General features: G+C 39.1%; 1 protein-coding gene across 1 annotated transcript in view; it reads left to right on the top strand.

Annotated features, from left to right (window-relative positions):
- Positions 1-21,620, top strand: part of rngtt (RNA guanylyltransferase and 5'-phosphatase) — a 135,663-nt gene that overhangs the window by 53,083 nt on the left and 60,960 nt on the right. Inside the window, exon 11 of the mRNA XM_061746417.1 lies at positions 13,358-13,522. Within this exon, the coding sequence (XP_061602401.1) occupies positions 13,358-13,522 (165 nt within the window). The remainder of the gene's footprint in view (positions 1-13,357; positions 13,523-21,620) is intronic.

Raw genomic sequence — 21,620 nt, 5'->3', positions numbered from 1 at the left:
AAAATTACATAATAAAAAGTAATTATCACATCTGTACACTCATAAAATGTGTCTGACTTAATTTTTCAAGCCTTCCCATACTGAGTTTATTCAGAGTTGTTTTTTGTGCAGACTGAAATACATAGGTTTCAATGGCGAGGGGCGCCGGCCAAATGAGTGTGTATTGCATGTTCTTAAACTTTTCTTCCATGTGACTTCATGCTGGTCTCTAATTGGCTACTCAAAGACTCTCCTCCGGGGGCAGCTCTCTGCGCCCGTGGCCAATCAGCGTGTTTTCTGTCATTCTTCATCCAATCTGGTTGATTCATGAGCTGTCAATCAAAGCCACACCCCTGACAGTGTAGACGCGGAACTGCATCTGTCACTCGCATACAAACGGAGTCACAGCCATAGACATGTATCCTTATCCGCCCCATGGAGCTGCTGCTGCTGCGATACGTCAACGTCGCCACCTTATTGGATGTGGCAAGACTGCGCTGTAAACTAATACAAGTAAATTGACTTATTTTCATGAAGCGCCTTTCTACAAAGAAATGTACGTTTTACGTCTCTTTATTCATTCACACACGCACTAATATACTTGGGAAACAGTTAGGCACCAAATATAATATATTTAATTTTCTGAGATGGCAAAAATAAGAACTTTATTCCCACATAGGAGTAATTCATGTTATATCAGCAATAGAGAACAAGGTAGTGCCGAAAAACAATATATATATCCCCCCTCACAAAAATAAGAAAAATAGAGAAACATATTTTCTCATCAACAAAACAAATTTTTCAAATAACAAAATAACATATTTGAACCATTTTTCAGACAATATCTGTCAATATCGCTATATAATAGATATATAAAATATAATTAAAAAGAAATATAAAAAATCTGAAAAATAGTTCAAATGTGTTGTTTTGTTACTTGAAAATTTTAAAATATGTTTATGTAAAATATGCTACATGTATATGTATATATGTAGTATATGTAGTGATATGTAATAAAGAATAACAAAAAAATGTATGTTCAAGTAGAGTTTACAGTTGTGTTGTAATCCCCACTCGCCATTCCCCCCCAAAAATTTTTATCACCAGCCGCCACTGTTCAAATGTCAAGAATCGATTATCACCATTCAATTTTATTCAGAATCGATATCGATTTAGGTTAGTGTTATTAAAAAAAAAAGTTGATTTGAGCTGATCCCTGAATTACATGACTGTGTAGTTATGCAACATTTTAATACTAGTATTAAACTTCACTCCATTTTCATTGTTTGATAGTTTGACACCACATGTCAATGACGTGACTACTGGGATTTCACCGGGCGAAAATATTTTTTTTTCAGGAATTAATATGAGAATCGATTTAGATTTTTTTCAACACAGACCTACTTGATAGGTAACTTTGGATGAAGGGGAAGTGAGGTGGTCATTATGTTGGTCACCCCCCTTTCTCCATCGATCAGAGGGACCACATAAGTGGTGAAGGGAATGTCTAGCATTTCTTCACGACTCTCACCGAGCCATCAGTAAAGCGCCGTTATATTGATTCCTGCTGGCCATTATTAACCTTCTCCATTATCTGCAGTGGCTGCGCCTTTGTACTCATGCTCGTACTTAGAACCATGGCCTAAAGTGACACCCTGACGCGTGCGTGCGTGCCTGCCTCAATTGGAGTCTCATGAAAGTAACTATGCCCTTCTGGAACAGTGGGTACTTTTTAACTGTGTGTAAAAGGTCAGTTTTGTTGAGTTTGATGTGAAACTAAGGTGTCAGCTTTTACTCTCATAGCTTTTATGTTGTGCGTGCTGCTGGATACTTCACCTCTTCAGCCATGCAATGGATTGGCTGTGACAGCCACCGTCAGACGGAGACTGAATCTTCTGCTCATGCTCTGGCTGCAGGGCATTAACGAGGATTTTGTCTTGCAGGGCTCTGCTGATTGTCAGTCACTGGGGAATTGGCAAGAGAACAAAAATTACATTTATGTCCCCTATAATTATTTAATTTTTTTTTTTTTTCAACATCCCCACCAGTGTGTAGCCATTTTTGAAATGGACATGTAACTGGCTCAGCTTGATTAACAACTGAGCTGAAAGGAGTGCTTATAACATTCCCCCAGAGGCTTTATCTTTTGAGGTAAGAACAACTTCACTGACATCAGTTCCTTTTATTTCTGCCTGAACGGTTTGTCTCCAGGTACAGTCTGAAAAAGTTCAGGACTTTCTAACCTTAAGTTATTGCCTTTGCTGCATCATTGCTTTTAAGGATCCTGCAGGAATACTGTGATAACTTTCTTCGGTTATATCTCACCGTATACCTTGAATATAAAATGTATACATTTGCTGTGCTTCAGTAAATGTGCACTTTGTCATAGCTCAGTGATAGTGACTTTTCTTCAGAATAAATTGAAAGGGATTTAAGTTGGCAGATAAACAAATGCTAGTGGTGGCTTAAAGACTTTTTCTCACACCAGACAATTTATCCTTTTGGGCAGAGAAGTCACAGATGTAATATAGTAAGTTTTCTTTCTTTTATTTTCTTTTCCCACTTTTGCACTTGTCTGGTGAGCATGTATGGACGGCCCTGTGATATGAGTTTGCTGTGGTGGAATCTGGATCGAGATCTGACAGGGAGCTGAAACCCTAGTGTGGATTTAAATAACTTCTGTTAAAAATGACACTTTGGAATGAACAAAGTGGACTAGCATGAGCTTAGCCTTAGAGAAGGACACCATCAGCACAGCACTCCATCAGTACGGATATCATTTTAGTGACCAGACATAAGATGAGACTTTATTCTCATTGTATCAAGCAGGCATCAGATTCTTCCGCGGATCCGCGGAATTCCGCGGATTTTGGTCTCAGCAAAACGTTTCCGTGGTCTCCGCGGAACGGGGGGAAAAATAAATAAAAAAGTAGGGTTACGGCGTAGGTTCTGCGTCGATTTAACGCAGGACCATAAATCAGCCTTCACAGACAGACAGCCAGGACGCGGCAGCAGCAGAAATGAAGAGGAGCCGGCAGCTCAGTTTAAAATACAGTTTTGCAGCGGGACAAAAAAGCAGCAGCACTGATGTGTTGCAGGTAGGCTGTGCAGAGATGAGTATGGGCTTGCCACCCGCCCCTTGAAATACGGAATTGTTACGTAATTGGGAATTAAAAGTTGCGTTTCGTATTGAACCAATACGGAACCCCTTTGCGCTCCGTTGCCTCGTTAAGCCTCAGTTATGGTTCCGCGTTAAATCGACGCAGAACCTCCGCCGTAGGGTACGCGGCGACCCGCAATGTACGGCGTAGGTTCTGCGTTGGTCTGACGCGGAACCATAAATCAGCCTTTACCTCTCACTGCTGCTAACTGCACCGACACGCGCGACTTTAAACAAAAACAAAGTAAAGTCAAGATGTCTCCCGAGGCTCCAAACACCCCACCTCGTCCTAAAAGAGGAAACAGAGGTCTCTCTGAGGTGTGTCAGGCAGCATGCTGCAGGAACCTCCATAAACGTAATATAACGTCCCAGAGGAGCCAGGCATCTGTTGCTCAGTTCCTCATACCTGAATCATCCCCTGAGCTGGATATGGTATGATATGGGACATATATATGGGATATATATATATATATATATATATATACATACATATACATATATATATATTATGCTCTTATTTATTGGTCATAATATACAGGTGAAGGTCGAAAAATTAGAATATATTGCTAAACTTAATTAGTTTCAGTAAATTCAACTAAAGGTGAAACAAATATATTATTTACCACTACATGCAAAGTGAGATATTTCAAGCCTTTATTTGTTATAATTTTAATGATTATGGCTCACAGCTTATGAAAACTCAAAATAAAAAATCTCAAAAAATTTGAATATTTTATGAAATCAATAAAGAATTAAATAATCAAAATTATAACAAATAGTTCAGTGGAGCTCATGAAGGGAGCTCCTCATCACTGAACTTTGAGCAGATCTGTTCGGAGTTCCACACCACAGTTCTGAAAGACAAGGAGCTGCTTGTCTTTTGTCGTTTTGTCATTTAATTTAGGTGTGAAAGGGGGATTCTGGCTAGAAGTTTAAGATATAATTATCTTGATTTCAAGATTTATTCATGCATGAAGAATTACCCATGATGATGAATGCGTGTTATTATGTTATCAAAATGCATAATTCTTTGCAAAAATTCTGATTTTTTGTGTGTATTCTTGCATTGATAAAAGATGTGATTATGGAGCTTTGAGACCACCAGAATGCACCATTTTGAGTCTATTTTTCAAAATTTTACGGGGGGGCATGCCCCCGGACCCCCCTAGAGGGTTCGGGCGCTTTGCGCCCTCACTCGTCTGCGTCGAGAATTTTCCTCTTTTTTTAGGACAAGCCATTCTGATGCCTGATCAAGATGCAAAGACATTTGTTTGGTAGCTCCCAGACAGAAGCTATTCCTCACTGAAAGGTGTATAGACAAGCAAAAAGAATAAAACATGATATAACAAAATGACAAGCATAAATAATAAAAATAATATACCAATATGGCTTTATTAACAATTTCCAAAGGATATGTGTGGGAAACTTTCAAGACAATATCAGAGGCTTGTCAGGATAGATAGATGAACAACAAATTCAGAAGAACATTTTTCAGAGTGCTCAAGATCTCAAGCTGAGGCGAAAGCATCTCAAAAATTGAAGAGAACAACCTTTTTTTTAATAGAAAAAGTTAGACATTAAATGATGTGACCTTATGTTTGTAGGAGAAGCAGGGAATATGTGGGAGTGTTATGTGGTTGCCAGGAATGTCCAGGGTATTTCCTCCTCTGGTAGAGGATTTTGTACAGCCAGTTAAAATGAAAAATCTATCGCTGGCTTCTGGGGAATATCAACCATTAGTGGCCAACAGTGACTTTACAGATGACCTCAGATACTGTAAATCGCTCATAAATATCATCAAAGTCATTCTGGTGAGACTTTGTTTGACATTTTGCCTTCAATTATAAAACCTGTCCGTCCTCACCTCCATGTCAGTTTTTAAAAAGTGATTGAACATAGGGAACTTAGGAAAATATCTGAGTTTTTCAGAATTGATATAATCATGAACAAGTGCGTATACAGTAGGAATTCAATACAATATACAGTTAATTTTTTTGCTCCTGCCTTCACACAGCACATGAACAAAGAGGATACTGAAATAAATGAAGTGGGTGGAACAAACGGGAGTCATGAATCCAAAGTTGTTAGAGAGATTCCTGAATTATCATGCAATGTCATCAAACATAGTGGTTTGACAGACGTGTGCTTTTTCTGAAAGGGGATCATCTCTACCCACTCTCACAGTGACTCATAGAGACGCAGCAGCAGAACGCTTCAGAATAGCTTATTGTATAACCAAATAGACTATCATGATGAATTCCTGCCCATGGCCAGCCGCTCTACATTTTTAGATATAAATCGGCTGCCGTGCAGTGCCAAGTGGAGATGTGTCGGCTCCTAATGTGGAGCACAGGTGGAAATTGGTGAAATTCTACAAATTTTGAGCGAAAATCTTCCTCATAGAACTCACCACTTCATACCAAACTGAGGGTATTTCTCATCCAGCATCCTATCAAGAACTGTCACCTCATTCAACACCCCCACACACACATTAATAGATGTTTTGTTGTTTTTTTTAACATGCTGCGGCAATAGAGCCCCGAAGCTTATTAAGCCTTTTTTGCTTTTAAAGCATAAGAGCAGGATTCAAAATCCGTCTGTAAATCCGTCTTATCCAAAACTGTAAAAAAAAAAAGAAGCTGTTGCTTTCTTTCTTTTTTTGTGTCCTGAGGGAGGCAGCATATTAAGCCTGATTTTTGCCACCAGTGTATAACGCTGAATATAATGTGTCCCTAATTATCCATGACAGAATTCCCTGTACTGTTCACCCTTTTGCTTCTCCAACCTCACAGTGTAGCAGCCTTTATTTTTTCTAGTGGGGCTGTCTTTTAGTTCTATATTCAATACACATCCTATTTAGTTTCCATATGCTCTCAGTGCAGTTTGCTCATATGGGGGTTATGTAATTTCCCTTTTCAAACCTCTTTGTTTAGTTACCTCGCTCTATAAATGATAAAATTCATGCATCTGTTGATTAATTGGTTTCAGTTTGGTTTAAAGCAACACCAAGGAGCTTTTGACATGTTCAGCTCAGCAGGTCCTCCTATAGGTGTGGAGGTGAAGTTGCATCATTACTATCTGGAGTCTGTGAGTCGCCACGATGTCCACTGTTGCTCAGTGAGGTAACTTAGTCGATGTCGATGAGTGACATGATGCCACAAAGTGATACACAGCTGTCTCAACAGACAACTGGGACTGATGTCCACTGTAGCTCAGTAAGCTAGATTCATCCGTGTTGATGTGTGATATAATACCGTAAAGCGATACGCAGTTGTTGCGAGAGACAACTGGGATGGAAGTCCAAAGTTACTTTGATACTACTACAGACGGCGACAGCTACACGATGATTACTAAAAGTAATCAAATATTCCCTCAAAGGAAATTGAAACTCATATTTTATCATGAAAGAATGTCTTTTATGCTGCTTTAAGATGTATGTACACTTACCAGGCCTTTTATTAGTGAGTGAATGTAATTTTGAACTAAGAATATGTTTGGTAGACTTTTAAGTGCTTGGCTCTAAAATATCTGGGAATTCCAACCAGTAGAGTCTGTTTGGAAGTATAACATTTCATAAATGAACTTCTAATATATATATAAATCTTGCAACTATAGAAAACATCGTAAAAAATCTTACTTAAAGACAGTTTAAGCTTCATAGTATGTGTATAGTGTACATGGAGTTTTTAATAGCCAGTTTTTCCATTACGGGGTCTGTGGAATCACTATCGGTGCTTATTAAAATTCTCTCTAACAAAATGTGTGTTTATCTATCAAGGTTAATCTGTTCCTGTCATGTGTCAGAAATGGTCAAACTATCTCTTCAACAAATGAAGAAACGCACAATAAATGTGTAAACGTATGGTGCCCACAGAGATTTTACCCTCTAGACCAGAGCAAAAGAAATTAAGAAAGAGAAAAATGTTATGGTGATTTCACAGATATAATTCAGTTTTTTTTCCATCAGTCACGTTTGTTTAACAAGATTTGCCTGTGTTGTGTTTTCCCCCTGAACAGTCGTGGACAGCACATGCCTTGAATCATCAACACTCGCGGTACATCTTGTACTGTGCTGATGGCACAGCTGACAGATGGTCCAGAACGTGTGGGACATTATACCAGCTGTTGCTCCAGGAGAGCGTGGCGTGGTCACTTCTGTCAGACCTCCCTCCAAAACAAACTCAAAAAAAAAAAAAAAAAAAGAACATACGGCTCAGTGACAGTTAATCAAATTGCAATTTGTTCATGATCTTGGTTGAAGTTTTTATCTCAAACTTTTTAAATCCACATTTAGCAAGACAGATGGACATAGATAAAACGCCTCAAGGACATAGTCATGGTTCGCTGCTTGATTGCCATCAGATCAGCCATAACAACTTGACAAACATTTGGCCATTTCATTTTCAGCAAACACAGGGCGTCCTGATAAATGCAACAACCAGAGAACCCAAGACTACATTTTAATGTGCCTCTTGCTTTGTTCAGCCAATTTAAAGTAGATTTAATAATTGCTACTACTACTTTTATCCAAAGCGACTTACACGACTGTCTCAGAAAATTAGAATATTGTGATAAAGTTCTTTATTTTCTGTAATGCAATTACAAAAACTGATGTCATACATTCTGGATTCATTACAAATCAACTGAAATATTGCAAGCCTTTTACTATTTTAATATTGCTGATTATGGTTTACAGTTTAAAGAGCATATTGCAGGTTAGGGTTTTTTCAAAAATTATGCCTGACCTTATGTGAAAATGACTATGTGAGAAGTTAATGTAGGATTTAATATGTTTTACAAGACATAAGGGCACTTATTCAGAGGAAAAGGTGGCTGATTTTAGCAAAGCTCCTAAAAACGCTTTTTTTTTCGAACACTGCGTCATATGACGCAGCACTGGGGAGCAGTCTCCACAGCTCTGCCCCATCTGACTGCGCAGACCCCGTACACACGTAGCCGGTATCTGCTAAACCGAAGATATTTTCCTACGTTTGGACCTGTCATCCACATGAAAACGCAAATAAACGAATGTTTAAAAAAACTCCGGACAGAGACAACCGGAGTTTTGCGTTTTCGAACGTCACATTATGCTCCAAAACAACAACAAATCTGCTCTGATTCTGACGTCTAACGTGCAACCTTTGTTTACTACAGAACTACAGATGATCCACCATCTGTTCTCCAAGCTATTTATTAAATAAATAGTCTCTGCTCTTGAGCACCGTTTACTGCGTTACACCGACGCAGAGACTACGCCGTAGGGTACGCGGCGACGCGCAGCCCTACGCCGTACCCTACGGCGTACTCTGCTGGCTGCGTCGATTTAACGCGGCAGCTCCGTGGTGGGACACGGGGGGACTCGGGCCCGTTACCGAGAAGGAGACGCGGCTCCCGGGAGAGCTGCGCCGCGGAGGCCGGCCCGAAGGCCGGAGGAACAGATGATCTGCAGGTTTGGAATGCTTATGAATGTCGTCAAAAAACGCAGATCTTCGGTTATGTGTGGAAGGTTTTTTTTTTTTTTTTAACAACGATGTAATGTGGATACAAATTATTTTATAAACGAAGGGGGGGAAATATACGGTTTTAAAAATACCCGGCTATTTCGGATGCATTTAATCAGAAAAAAGATAAGATAATAAGCTTGTTATCTGTTTAGAAAGTACAAACGTAGACAGATTACAAGTACTCATCCATCTTTTAGGAGTTATTTTCTGAGTTTCTTTCAGGAGCGCACGGACGGTTGCTGCGGTGAATAAAGGCGGATTTATGGTTCCGCGTAAAATCGACGTGGCGACGCACGCAGCGTTCGGTGCGTCGCCACGTACCCTACGCCGTAGGGTCTGCGTTGGTGTAACGCGGACCCATAAATCAGCCTTTTAAAAAGCGAGTTTCAGCTGTCAATCAAAAGAACGTGGGGGCCCTAACGGGTTTGTAATTATAAGGCTGTGACCCGTCATATTGGTGTGAATACACATTCACAACCTCTTCAGTGTCACAACTAACATTAAGATCCATTATTTTTCCTATTGTTGAAATTCACCGCACTCGCTCCCGCTACGTCACTTCCGGTTCAGCTTTTTCAGATGCGGAAGTAAAATACTCTCACAAAAACAACTCTGGAGGTCACTGTAGTATATATTTATGCGTATTTCAATGAAAATTCAGTTCCTACATTATTTTCCTACACATTGATTCACAGGGGTCTCCAACCTGCAATCTGCTCTTTAAGATTAAGATTCCCAGAATATTAAATTTTTTTGAGATATTGGGATATTTGAGTTTTCTTAAGCTGTAAGCCATGATATATATATATATATATATATATATATATATATACCCCCGGCTGTGGGCGCGGTGCAATCAAATCAAAAAAACATTTTTTTAATCCACGCTCGTGCGTGGATTGCGCCCTGGGCAGTCGCCCATATTGCCCATATCAAAAAAACGGCCCTGGTCCGGTGGATGGGGAATTTACACCCCGACGGCACCATTGATAAAGGTAGAGTGATATTTGTTCTTTGTGGAAATGACTTTGCTCACCACTGAAGCCGCTCAAGTTTAGCCACATAAACGCAAAGCACCCGGTTGCAAGCGCAGCCGCAGCTAACGTTAGCAGCAACGATGTTGCCACAGCAACGCTCTTCACCAAACTAAACTCGAGGAGAGCAGCCGCGCATGCGCACGTCTGCGACCGAGAGGCTGGCGAATGATCTTGCCAAGTGGATGTAAATGGCTAGGACTGCATCTGTTCAAGTCTGTTAAAAAGATGAATGACTTTATAAAGCCACTTTTTTGTTGTTACATATCAATCTTTTGATCTACCACAATAATGTCATGATTACCCATGACATTATTGTAATGGGTGCAATAATGAGGAAAACGCCTCAAGTTCAGGGCTTTTCTCAGCAATGTTTTTGTGAGATTGAAAAAGAGATTAATTAATTACAGATTTTAATTAATTAATCTACATTTTTTTAATCGCTTGACAGCACTAGTTGTTTACTGGTATGATGGAAGCATCAGGACCACTTACTGTCGAGCATTGCCGTAACACACCTGTATAAGCGGATTGTCGTGAAATTATGATGGAGATCACATCATTTACGGTCTTTTTGGATGACGAAAATACAACTTCACAGACACAAAAGTGGTCATATTCTGTTTCCACTCTCTAGAAGTACAAACAGAAGACGGTAGTAAGCTGTCATTAACATGACTGTACTCTTAAGCCTTTATAATTACAGCAATACTCTGATTTTCCACTCCAATTTGCTGGGTTCCTGCATGACACAAGACAATCCACGCTCGCAGTTAAGTCTAATCATCACTGATTATTGGTCATTCGCCCCCTGATGAAATTGAAACAGAAATCTCTTTCCCTTTCCCTCCTCCAGTCAATATAAAGATTCTGAGAAGAGAAATGGCCTTTATCAAACAAAGACTATTTTAAATGCTCCCAACTCATACCTCTCCATTCAGAGCCTGCCAACACATTTATCACCGAATATTGATTGACAATGGCTTCATTTTTAGAGCCCATAGAAATTTCACCGTTCACTTGTGTTTTGACATTTTTTCTAGCTAGAATCTGTCCTTTCAATTCTTGAAAAAGTTAGATAGTATTGTGAAAACTATTCTTAAAGTCATCATTGTAGAAAGAAAAATTTAAATTTTAATAGAGGCCATTGACACAGCACTTTCTTTGTAGAAACCTTTACAGTAAACATTCAACACTTAAACTTTATTTATTTATATAGCACCAAATCATACAGTATGAATGCAACACATGGTGTTTTACACACAGAATAAAATAACAATCAGAAAACACAATCATTACCAATTATTACCAATTACCAATATACTAGTTGTTTAATCTATTAATAACTCTTTTATTGGTGTATTTGCATCAAAACCTGTGATTTAAAAAGAGATTAATGTTGTACTACTCGCACAGTTGAAAGCCAGTTCTTGGTAAAATAAAAAAGAAGGTCTTCTCTTTCATTTTGACAGTGTTCGTCGAAAAATAGCTTGTTTAATTTGATCTAATGAGGACAATAGTTAGACTTAAAAATATTTGGAGATGTGTAGGAGTCTTGAAATGAGCCTCTGTTTTGGCAACAAAGACATGGAACCTTATTTGGACCTTGAGATACTTACTTCTTCTAACTTGTGAGAAATACTAAATGTCAAATTGTTGTCACACATTAATCGGGTGCAACTGGCTGACTTTCACAACTTGTTTTATTTGTGCACATAAAAAGCGAAATCTGTGAGTCATTGTTTTTAAGCCTTTTGCCATCTTAGCAACAGAGATGATGTTAACTGTCATTCGACAGACGCGTTTCTTCATGACTCCTCTGCATCATTTAGCACCATCATGTGCATGCTATCGGTTTTCTTTTCTATTTTGAGGCTGTTCTAAGTTTCCTCTTAAGCGTGGTCCACCAGATGGGTTTGATAGCACCTTTGCTCTGCCTCACTGGTCCTGTTTGGTCAAAAGGCAATGACAGCTCAGGTGTGCGTGCTTATCATGTGTAGGGCAACTGACTTTCAGGCCAGTTTCGGGAGGAAGCAGTCGTGCATTATTAACTTCTAATGTTAATATCGCCTTTATCTGAACTGATGTCCCATGAAGGATTTGTGCATCTACTTCTTACTGCAATGCTGCAATGTGAGAACGGTACAAGGATGCAGTTAACTGTGTTTATGCCTTGAAAATCTGGACAGTGAATTATTTTGGTAAATACTGAAACATTCATTACTTTTACACGTTTAATGTGGGCAGTGCAAACTTTAGAAAAACAAGCCTTTAATATGCAGGACTTTGTTTTTGTGATGGGTCAAATGTGGTTGGAGTATTGAGTCAAAATCTGTGTAAACAGGTGTGGGCTGTTATCTATTTATTTATTTAACGATTAAGCAGCTGAAAGTTCTAAATTTAATTTGAAGCACAGCAATAACATCTACACAGAGTTGTGAGCTTGTAGCATGTGGTTGAAAGAAGCTCTCATTGCAAATTAAATGGACCATCCGCAAACTGGAAAAACAAAAATCCATTCCATTAAAGAGAAAATATGAATGTTATGAGTGGTCTCTCCGAATAAAAGAAATAGATTCTGAGGAAAGATGAAGAAAATGATGGCTCTGTCCTTTGCGTGGTATAAAAAAAATCCCCTTTCTACATCCATATATGTGGCTTTCAACAACGCTAGGTTACCATTGTTTATTAATGAAGCAGCAGAAAATAGATGCAGCTGGATGAAACATACAGGGAGATGCTGTCAGCACAGATTCAAGCATATATGCATCAACACTGCGTCTCAACCCATATGGACGATAACCCACAGCACATTAGTTAAGCAGCATGGGAGTTTTGAGGATGAAGAAGTAGGATGTTCTATAGACTATGTATCAGATTGAGCTGTATTGCTCTTGCTGAATATCAAACAATTGCAAGAGGAACCAAAAACAACAACTGAGGATGGCTGCAGGCCCTGGACCATCTATCCCAGACCTACCGCAGACACATTCCCTGCAAAGCTTTTATGTTTTTGGGTTGTTGTTTTTTTTTACTTTTGAAAAACAGAAGCATAAAATACACTGTATTTATAAACTGTGTTTGATAACCCCAGCATGGGGTGTAGAGTTTGCACTTTTTAGCCCTTTTCCAGCTTTAATAACAGAAATGGATTTCAAATGTTCTTCGCTCCATTTGTTGTATTCAAAATTGAGATGTAATAAAAAAGTATTGGTATATTTTTGGTAATCTTCATAGTTTCCTAAATCCAAACCTCCAAAGGATAATAGCATATATTCTTATTTTGGAATAACCCATATCATTTCTGTTAATAGAAATAAATATAAGCTATGACTGAAGTGTTTGATGCTCATCCAATTACACTCCTTGTCTTCATTTGGCAAATCTCCATCAGCTTATTTAGGAATCATGCAGTCAGTCTGCTGTGAAAACATTTTATTATTCGCAAGTGTGATTTTATTACACCTGATGAAGTTTTACCCTGACTACTTCATGTTATAACATTTTTATTGTGCTGAAGTTAGTTATATTGCATTACAGAGCACCTCTTATGGTTAGGATGAGTCTGTCTACATCATTCTTGGAAAGAATGACTTTTGCTTTGAGTTAGTATAAATAGTCATGCGTACATGTGAGAATCGGTGTACATTAAGATAACTGATTTTTGTTTTGTGTTTCAGGCGCAGCCAGTTGGCCAGTGTGATTTCAACATCCGGTTGTTATGCATAGAAAAGGAAATAATTTCTCCCCGAATGGAAAAGATGAAGACTGGACAGATTGACAAAACCAAGGAGCCTTTCAGTGTCCGAAATAAGCCCTTCTTTGACATCCATGCTTCACGCAAGGTAAGGGGGTCCAAGACAAACGGCACTTAGCAACATTGCTTTGGCAAACGTGACCAGTAATGGCCTATTTCAGCATTTTGCACAAAGTCATGCAGAGACAGCCCAAATGTCTTGCATGTAGTTTTAGTGTAGATGCTCAATGAATGAAACAGCAGCTTATAAAGCTAAACCTCCCCATCAGTCAGTCAGAACTGAAGAAGCCTATGAATAAGAGATAAAATGTCAAGAACCAAGAAAAGTCCAGTTGCCTTCTATTTAGTCGTGCATATCGTATGCTCAGGCAAACTCCATGAGTAATATCACAGTTGGAGCCCTGGGAGCTGTTTTCCAGACTAACAGTTCTTTGAGGCCAAATTGGTCCCCGGAGAGGTGGCAGAACAAGAGCAGCTGACACACACTGATGCACCTTGATCTTCAATCTTGAGGGATTTCCTGACACTGAGACCATTGCACAATGGGAATTATCAGGAGTGAATTTAAAATGTGAGTGGTCGCAAGAGCCGACTGCAGCGCAGTCCTGAGGTTTATTATGTAAATTATTATGAGGTAATATACTTTCACAGCCTTTGTTGAATGCTGAGTTCCCTTTTCTTGACTTTTTTTTTTGGGCTATATTTTTCAGGGTTTCCCATGCCCATTATCACGCCTAATGTGACAGTTGTCCATATGCTAAACACAGCAAAGCTTTTATTTTGACACTTACTGGCTGCTAAGTCCTCTTCAAAGGTCTGCTCTTGTGCTCACATCTCTGCTCTGTTGGAGGTCGTAGCACAATTTATTTTCTGTTTTTCTCAGGCCGAGATCAGTTAGAACTCGTACATTCACAGATGATCAAACTATCAGAGAGTGGCGTTTTATTTTGATGTTTCCTAGGCTCTTGTCATGTCTTTTTCTGCCATCACTGATATATTGTGCTTTGTGAAATTCTCACTATGAAGGGTTGTTTTACCTATGGTCCTAATTCTGAGCATTCCTTCTAAGAACGTTTATGGGAGATGTAAAAGACCCTACAGATGTAGGGGTTCATCGTGAAACAGATATCCTGGAAATGAAGTCACTGGAACTGTATGCGGGTTTTGACTGCCTTATTGTGTTCCTCGGAGGCCATCTGCTCCCCATACAGTCCTGTCTCTGTTGTAGGGAACATTTAAGAGGGAAACTGGAATCTGGCTCATTAATTCATACGAGCACAACCCTCCACTTCATATCAATCAAATTCCTTTTGGGGATATTTCAGTGGCATGCTGCAGTTGTATGCTGGGTTTTGTCTGTTGCATGGCTGCTGTTTTTCATCTCACTTACACATTCGGGCTGACTCCTCCTTACCAATTGGAGTCTTTTATTCTTTTTGCTTCCTCCACATGTTCAGTGATAATACAAAGAACCCTTTTTGTTTCATACAGTTCCTGCGTCCGGAGAGCGAGATATTATATTTTGTGAATTTCCCTCTTGTGAGGATGGATTAGACCTGGTTAACAAAGCATGTAAAAGTAAAAGATGATTCAAAGATAATGGTTCTTAATAAAAGAGCTGCTCTGCTTCATGGTTAATAGGCTATAACGTGTACTTTTTACTTAAAATGTGAAGATTCATGCTTAATTTCAGTGGTGGATATTTTCAAGTGCAAGGTTTTCCCTTATAGCATACATTACCTAAACTGTTTATGATGACGTTTATTTCCACAAATAGACAGACAGACAGAAATGGACGGACGGACGGATGGATGGCTGGGATGGATGCAGAGGTGGAAAAAGTACAAAAATATTGTACTTAAGTAAAAGTACAAATTTTCTGCTTGAAAATTACTTAAGTAAAAGTAAAAAGTACCCATTAAGAACATTACTTAAGTAAAAGTATAAAAGTACCTCAAATAAATATAATAAAGTACCAAAAGTACATGGTGTAAAATGTACTTAAGTACAAAAGTAAAAAGTACAAAGTACAAAGTACAAAATTCAAAGTACAAAATTATTTTCAAAAGGATTGCAAAGAAATTAAGAATCCAAGAATTTGCTTACAACTCTAAATAATGGTGATATTATTCTGACCACTTTAGCGTTTGTTTCCATTACCCCATTTTAATTTCTCCCTTTGCTCATCATTGCTGCTGTTCCCCATTAGCCCCGCTGACAGGTCCACCCCCAGCCTGTAGTATGCAGTGACAACATTAAGCAACCCCAGCTGATAAAGGATGAGACTTTTGAACTTTTAAATGCCAAAACCACCTTAGAAGGGGTGGCATCAAAGAATGATGCGTATGGACACGCGTCGGCTGCCGCTCAAGGCTGATTTATGGTTCCGCGTTACACCAACGCACCCTACGGCGAGGCTCTGCGTCGATTTAACGCGGAACCATAATTCAGGCTTCAGTCCTCATCGGTACTCGACGCGACGGCGGTTCCTCCGGCCTTCCGGCCCGCCTCTGCGGCGCAACTCTCCCGGGAGCTGCGGCTCCTTCACGCGCCCCCCTTCCTTCCCGTCCGCCTCATGGTTCCGCGTTAAATCGACGCACACCGGCTACGGCGTAGCGTGTGCGTCGCCGCGTACCCTACGCCGTAGCTCTGCGCCGGTGTAACGCGGAACCATAAATCAGCCCCCGCTGTGCTGTTCTTTAATTTGTAGCGAGTAACGACGTGTCCAATTTTAAATATAGCGGATTAAAAGTACGATTTTTTTCCTTGAAAATGTAATGAAGTAAAAGTAAAAGTACAGAAAAATGAAAGTATCAATAAAAGTACAAATTCTCAAAAATCTTATTTAAGTACAATAACGAAGTACTTGTACTTCGTTACTTTACACCACTGGATGGATGGATGGATGGATGGATGGATGGATGGATTTTTTTTCTCCAATATGAACAATGTCTTTCATTTTATTGTTGTACGGTTGTTGGTAGTGTAGAGCTGTCATTGGTTTCACAGTAACTACCCCGCCTCGCATACCAGGTACCTCCAACCAGGGACACATATTTTGTTTTCAAACTCCGTTGCAGTTTATTTCACACCTCACAATGGAACAAATAAATGTAAGCTCCAATAAAAAAAATTACAACCTATTTTAAATAACAAAACAACAAAATGTGTTTAAAAACCAACTCCCTGTCAATAACCAGTGCATAATGCGCAGAGTCTCTTGGGCCCGAGGCAAAAATTCCCACACTTTTATTTTTTTCTTTTGCTCTTCCTGCTTGTTTGTTTTTTCTGTTTTTTTTGTTTTTTGCCTTAATATCTTACTGCCAGATAGATAGCTTCTCTTAATTTTGTAGACCCACTTTTGTCAGGTTTACATAAGACACAGCAAGAGCGAGAGGCGGGGTCCCCCCCTTTAGGGAGTTCTCCACTGACCAGCCACTGTCATTGCAAATTCTCCTTTGAACCGCAAATATTTAAGTTGGATGGCCCTCGGGGCCGTTTGGCAAGCACCTTTGATTATGCTAGCAGTGTTCAAGCATTCATTTTTTCATTCAATCATACTTCTCTGTTATGCTTGGCGTCCCGCAAGGTTCAATGACTCTGCGCCCCCCCACTTTGGGAACCACTTGTCCGTATAAAGGTATTTAAAATTTACCATGTATATATCAAAAGTTCCCACATTTAAACTAATTCAGCTCTATACAGTTATTTCAATGCTTTCCCATTTTTTTTAAGATTATGTAAATACTTTTACTTAAGCTCTGGTATGAGCTTTTCATTGTGTATGTCTAATGAAATTAGTTTGGCAAAACGCATTACACAGAGAAAACATTATTTTTGAAAGGTTTCAAGGTAGTTGAATGATTTTTAGAGTTATTTAGTTGAATAAGTCGATGGATGGGTGGTTTAGAGCAGAGCAGAGCATTTTAGCACTACTGGTTTAGTGCCCAAAGAATGTATTTTGGTTGAGAACCACATTCGGTATGTGTGATTCACTTATTGCTCTGGTGATGACTATTATTTTCTGATCTTCCTTTCAATCAGTACGTTAGGATCTCAAAAATCAATTAGTTTTTTTTAAATGTCCTTTTCCTGTTATGTGTATGCTTCATGTTCATAGCAACAGCCAGTAGTGCAGCTTCTTTTCAGTGTGAAGGTTGAACTGAAAAGCAATTGTAAGCAATTGTCTTGTGATGTGCTTTGGTGAGCATACCACAGAGATACAGAGCAAACGCTCCCCTTTCAGTCATGTTTTTACTCCTCTATCTATAGCAGAGTGGAGTTAAAGGGTTTGTCTTGAGTCGGTTTTTGACGTTTTAGTAAGCCACTCAAAAATATGTGCTTTCAAGTCTTTGTCCCCGTCACATTAACTCTGATCACAAAGGCGTTCTGTAGGAAATGCAGCCGATGCCACCTTTACCAAGGATGGGTTTTGGGGGCAAACTTTGCTTTCTACAGCTCTGTAAAATAGAAGGAGAAGCAAGTGACTAATTTAATATGCACAAATATAAGGGCTCTTATTATTTGTCATACCTCAGAATTGACCAAAGCTTATACTGCAGATGGAGTTGGCAATGAAGGTTTTAATTTTTCATGCACCCAGTTGCATTTCATTTTTTCTCTTGTGGTTAAAGTTGGATGTCACCAGTGTAAATATAAAACAGACTTATCCTGGTTTAAAGCACCGTCTCCTTGCTTAAAAAAACACAACTAAAAGTACTAAAGGAAACTCTGTCCCACACGTTATTAAGTACATGTGTATTTTAGCTTGCAAATAAATTACCTTTGTAAAACAACGTAGTTTTATAAAGTGTTATGTGTAACAATTTGTGTATATATCACACAAGAGAGAAGACTAACAATCATCCACACTTTTCTTTTCTGCAAAAAGATATGTGGCACCCCTAATTTTAAGTGAATATTAAGACTGCTTCTGAGTTAATTTCACACTTTTATTTAAAGCCCTTATTGCTATGAGGAGATTTCCACAAGATAATCTGAGCAATATTGAACTTAAAGCAAAAACCTTTTTTTTTTTTTTTTTTTTAAACCCATATCGTTTTGAATCAAATGGGTAACCCCAAGAATCTGAAAGCGGTCCAATCATGTGATACCTGTAGTCTTCATCAAATTGCATGTGGTCATCGCACAGTTATGACCACCTGCCTCAAATTCAAAACAACAGACATAGCGATAATGAAATGGAGCTGTCTGTGCCTATCAAATACCCACACCCCGAGTCGGTATGAATGCGTGCTCAGCTGTGCAGTTGTCTCCTGCAAAAAGAGTCTGCTTCAGAGCTTTAAAGTTTCTCATTAGATGGGTAATCTCACAACTGACTGCGATGTAAAAGTTAAGGTTCACTGAAAGTGCTGCAATTTTAATAATATACAAAAACACACATGACCCCATTAAAACAAACAAGTCATAAATTATTAGAAAATACTGTGAACATTGCACTGGATCCATTGAAAACACTAAAATGGGTCATGATGTCTGACGACTAAGAGGTCTTATGTACCTCTGCCTCACTGGAACTCTAATTCTATTCAATTTCATAATTTTACGTTTTTAATGCCCTGGATCGCTTTTTAAACGCTGACAAACTTAAGCAAATAAATAGCAAATGCCACAGGAATTTGGAATGCTGTACATCAAAACTTTTTCTCCTTACTGGTGGATATTACAGTTCTTGGTGAATATCTTTTATATCAATTGGATAAAATAAAAAACTGATGAACCCTAACCAAAATTAACCAAAATAAATTATTTTTCCCCCCTAAATGATGCAGTTAACAGTGTAGCATCATCTGGTTTAAAGGGGACCTATTATGAAAAACATATTTTTTTCTTGCTTTAACATGTATAAAGTGGTCTCCCCTCAGCCTGCAACTCAGAGAAGGAGGAAAGCAACCAAATTCTGCAGTGTCTGTACAGCCGCCCGGATGATCCATCCAGTATGACGTGGCTTCTACGAGCCGTTCAGATTCTGCTCCCTTTTGTTACGTAACGAAAATGCCATTTACATAGGTTGGCCTCCGATGCGTGAAACCACGCCCACAACTAGCTCTGGCCGGAACAACAACTCCGCCGGCCGGAGCTTCTGCCATTTTTTCGTAGCGGTGTATCACGTCATTCAGGCAGCCAATCAGCACAGTGCCTCATTATCATAGCCCCGTCCACTCACAATCCCGCATAGATAATGAGGTTAGAGAATGGGAAGATAAAGACATGGCTCAGAGGCTGAATTTCTAATTTATTTAGCAAAAACAATCAAAAGCTTGTTTTTAAGACATTCAAGGCCTGTTTAAAATAGGTATTAGATGCCATAATAGGTCCCCTTTAAATCATGCAGTACTTCAGGTTTGAGTTTTAGTGGAAAATGTATTTTTCTTTGGTTAATACTTTTGAGACCTGTCAGATAGACATTATATTGTATTTAGCAGATGCTTTTATTCAAAGCGACTTACAACAGAGAAATGCAATCAAGCCACAGTAACATAGATCATAAAGCAGGTGCAGGTAAGACAACATTCAAGTGCACTTTAGGAAAGTTAGAGACAGAGCGCAGTTCACGACAGAAAGTTTTCTCGGAGGAGTAGAGACTTCAAGAGCTTCTTGAATGTAGAGAGGGACGATTTTGCTCTTGTGGCCACTGGTAACTTGTTCACCATTGAGGAAACACATGAGAGAACAGTCTGGACTAAGATCTTTGTGTGAAAAAGGAGCCAGGCCATGGTGTGCTCTTGTGAAGACCACAGTGCTCGTGAAAGGATGTAGTTCATATGGGCAGGTGCTGACCCCAAGATCACATTGTAGGCTTGAGAGACTTGTAAGTAAAAGTACATTGACTACGTTTACATGCAGTCAAAATTCGGGTTAAGGTCAATATTCCGGTTACTGAAACATTCGGAATAATCTGTTTACATGCGTGAGCAAACAGGGTTATCCCTGTATACATGGTAATTGTACTTGCACACTAAGACTGCAAAATCAGCAGTGTATCAAACACTTTTTCTCCCCACTGTAGCACCTTTCTGGTTAAAAATTGCAAAGGGCTTCACAATAAAACACAGGACAAAAAACAAAACAAAAATTAAGCAAAAGTAACTTTTAAAAGATCTAAAGAGATCAGCATCTACAGATCTCAGTGTGAGAGAAAGGGAGTTCCAGAGGGAGGGGAGCACTGCTGCAAAGGCTCTGTCATTAGTTTCCAGCCATGTTTGCTTCATTGCAAGCAGACCCTGGTCACGTGATCTCACAGACCTACAGGGACACAAGGCTTCAAAAGGTTTCTAATATAAACCGGTGCCTGATCATTCAAACCTTATATATGTTAAAACGAGAATTTTAAACTCTACTCTGTAGTGAATAGGGAGCCAGTGCAGCTGGATTAGTTAGGGGGTGACATGTGAAAACTCGGTAGGTTAGCCTTGCCACCATTCTGTACAACCTGAAAACATTCCAGTGATGTATTTTTTTCTCCACTTAAACGTGACCATCGAATTACAATAATTAAGACGTGATGAAATGAAGGCACGGATTATCATCTCCATCTCAGATCGTGACACAATTGGACCGAGCTTGGCAGTATTTTGCCAATGTTAAAATGGTAAAAACCAAAAGTAAAAAGTGATTTAATGTGAGAAGACAAAACGAGATCCAGAGTTAGCACAAGGTCTCGATTATCTTGGGGAGAAACCTAACAAAACAAGGATTTCATTTGTTGCATCATTCAGTTGAAGAAAATTGTCTTTCATCCAACTCCTGATAGAATTCAAACACCTAGGCAAGATCTGTATCTTTAAAACACCCTGAGGTTTAAAAAAAATGTCTTTAAAAGAGCCTAAAATATGCTGCAAAGGGAGAAAAATAAACAATAAAGGCCCCAAAACAGACCCAAAGGTAAGTGATGAAGAAGAGGACTTAAACTTAGCAATAGCCACAGAAAATTATCTTACAGATAGATAAGAGGAAAACCATTTGAAAGCAGAACCTGATACCTCGACCCAGTGTTTCAACTTGTCGAGGAGGAAATGGTGATCGACTGATGGAGTGGTTTGTACACTTTGTAAGACTTTGTTGGCTTATCATGGGAGCACAACCGCGACGCATAAGCACCTGCAAAAGAAGCACAGAAGATGCTTCCAAACAGCAAAGGGCAACTTAAGTATGATTATTATTTA

The sequence above is a fragment of the Cololabis saira genome, chromosome 18, assembly GCF_033807715.1.
Source record: "Cololabis saira isolate AMF1-May2022 chromosome 18, fColSai1.1, whole genome shotgun sequence".
Lineage (NCBI taxonomy): Eukaryota > Metazoa > Chordata > Actinopteri > Beloniformes > Belonidae > Cololabis > Cololabis saira.
Note: the sequence above shows the minus strand (reverse complement) of the source record. Positions and strands in the feature narration are given on the sequence as shown.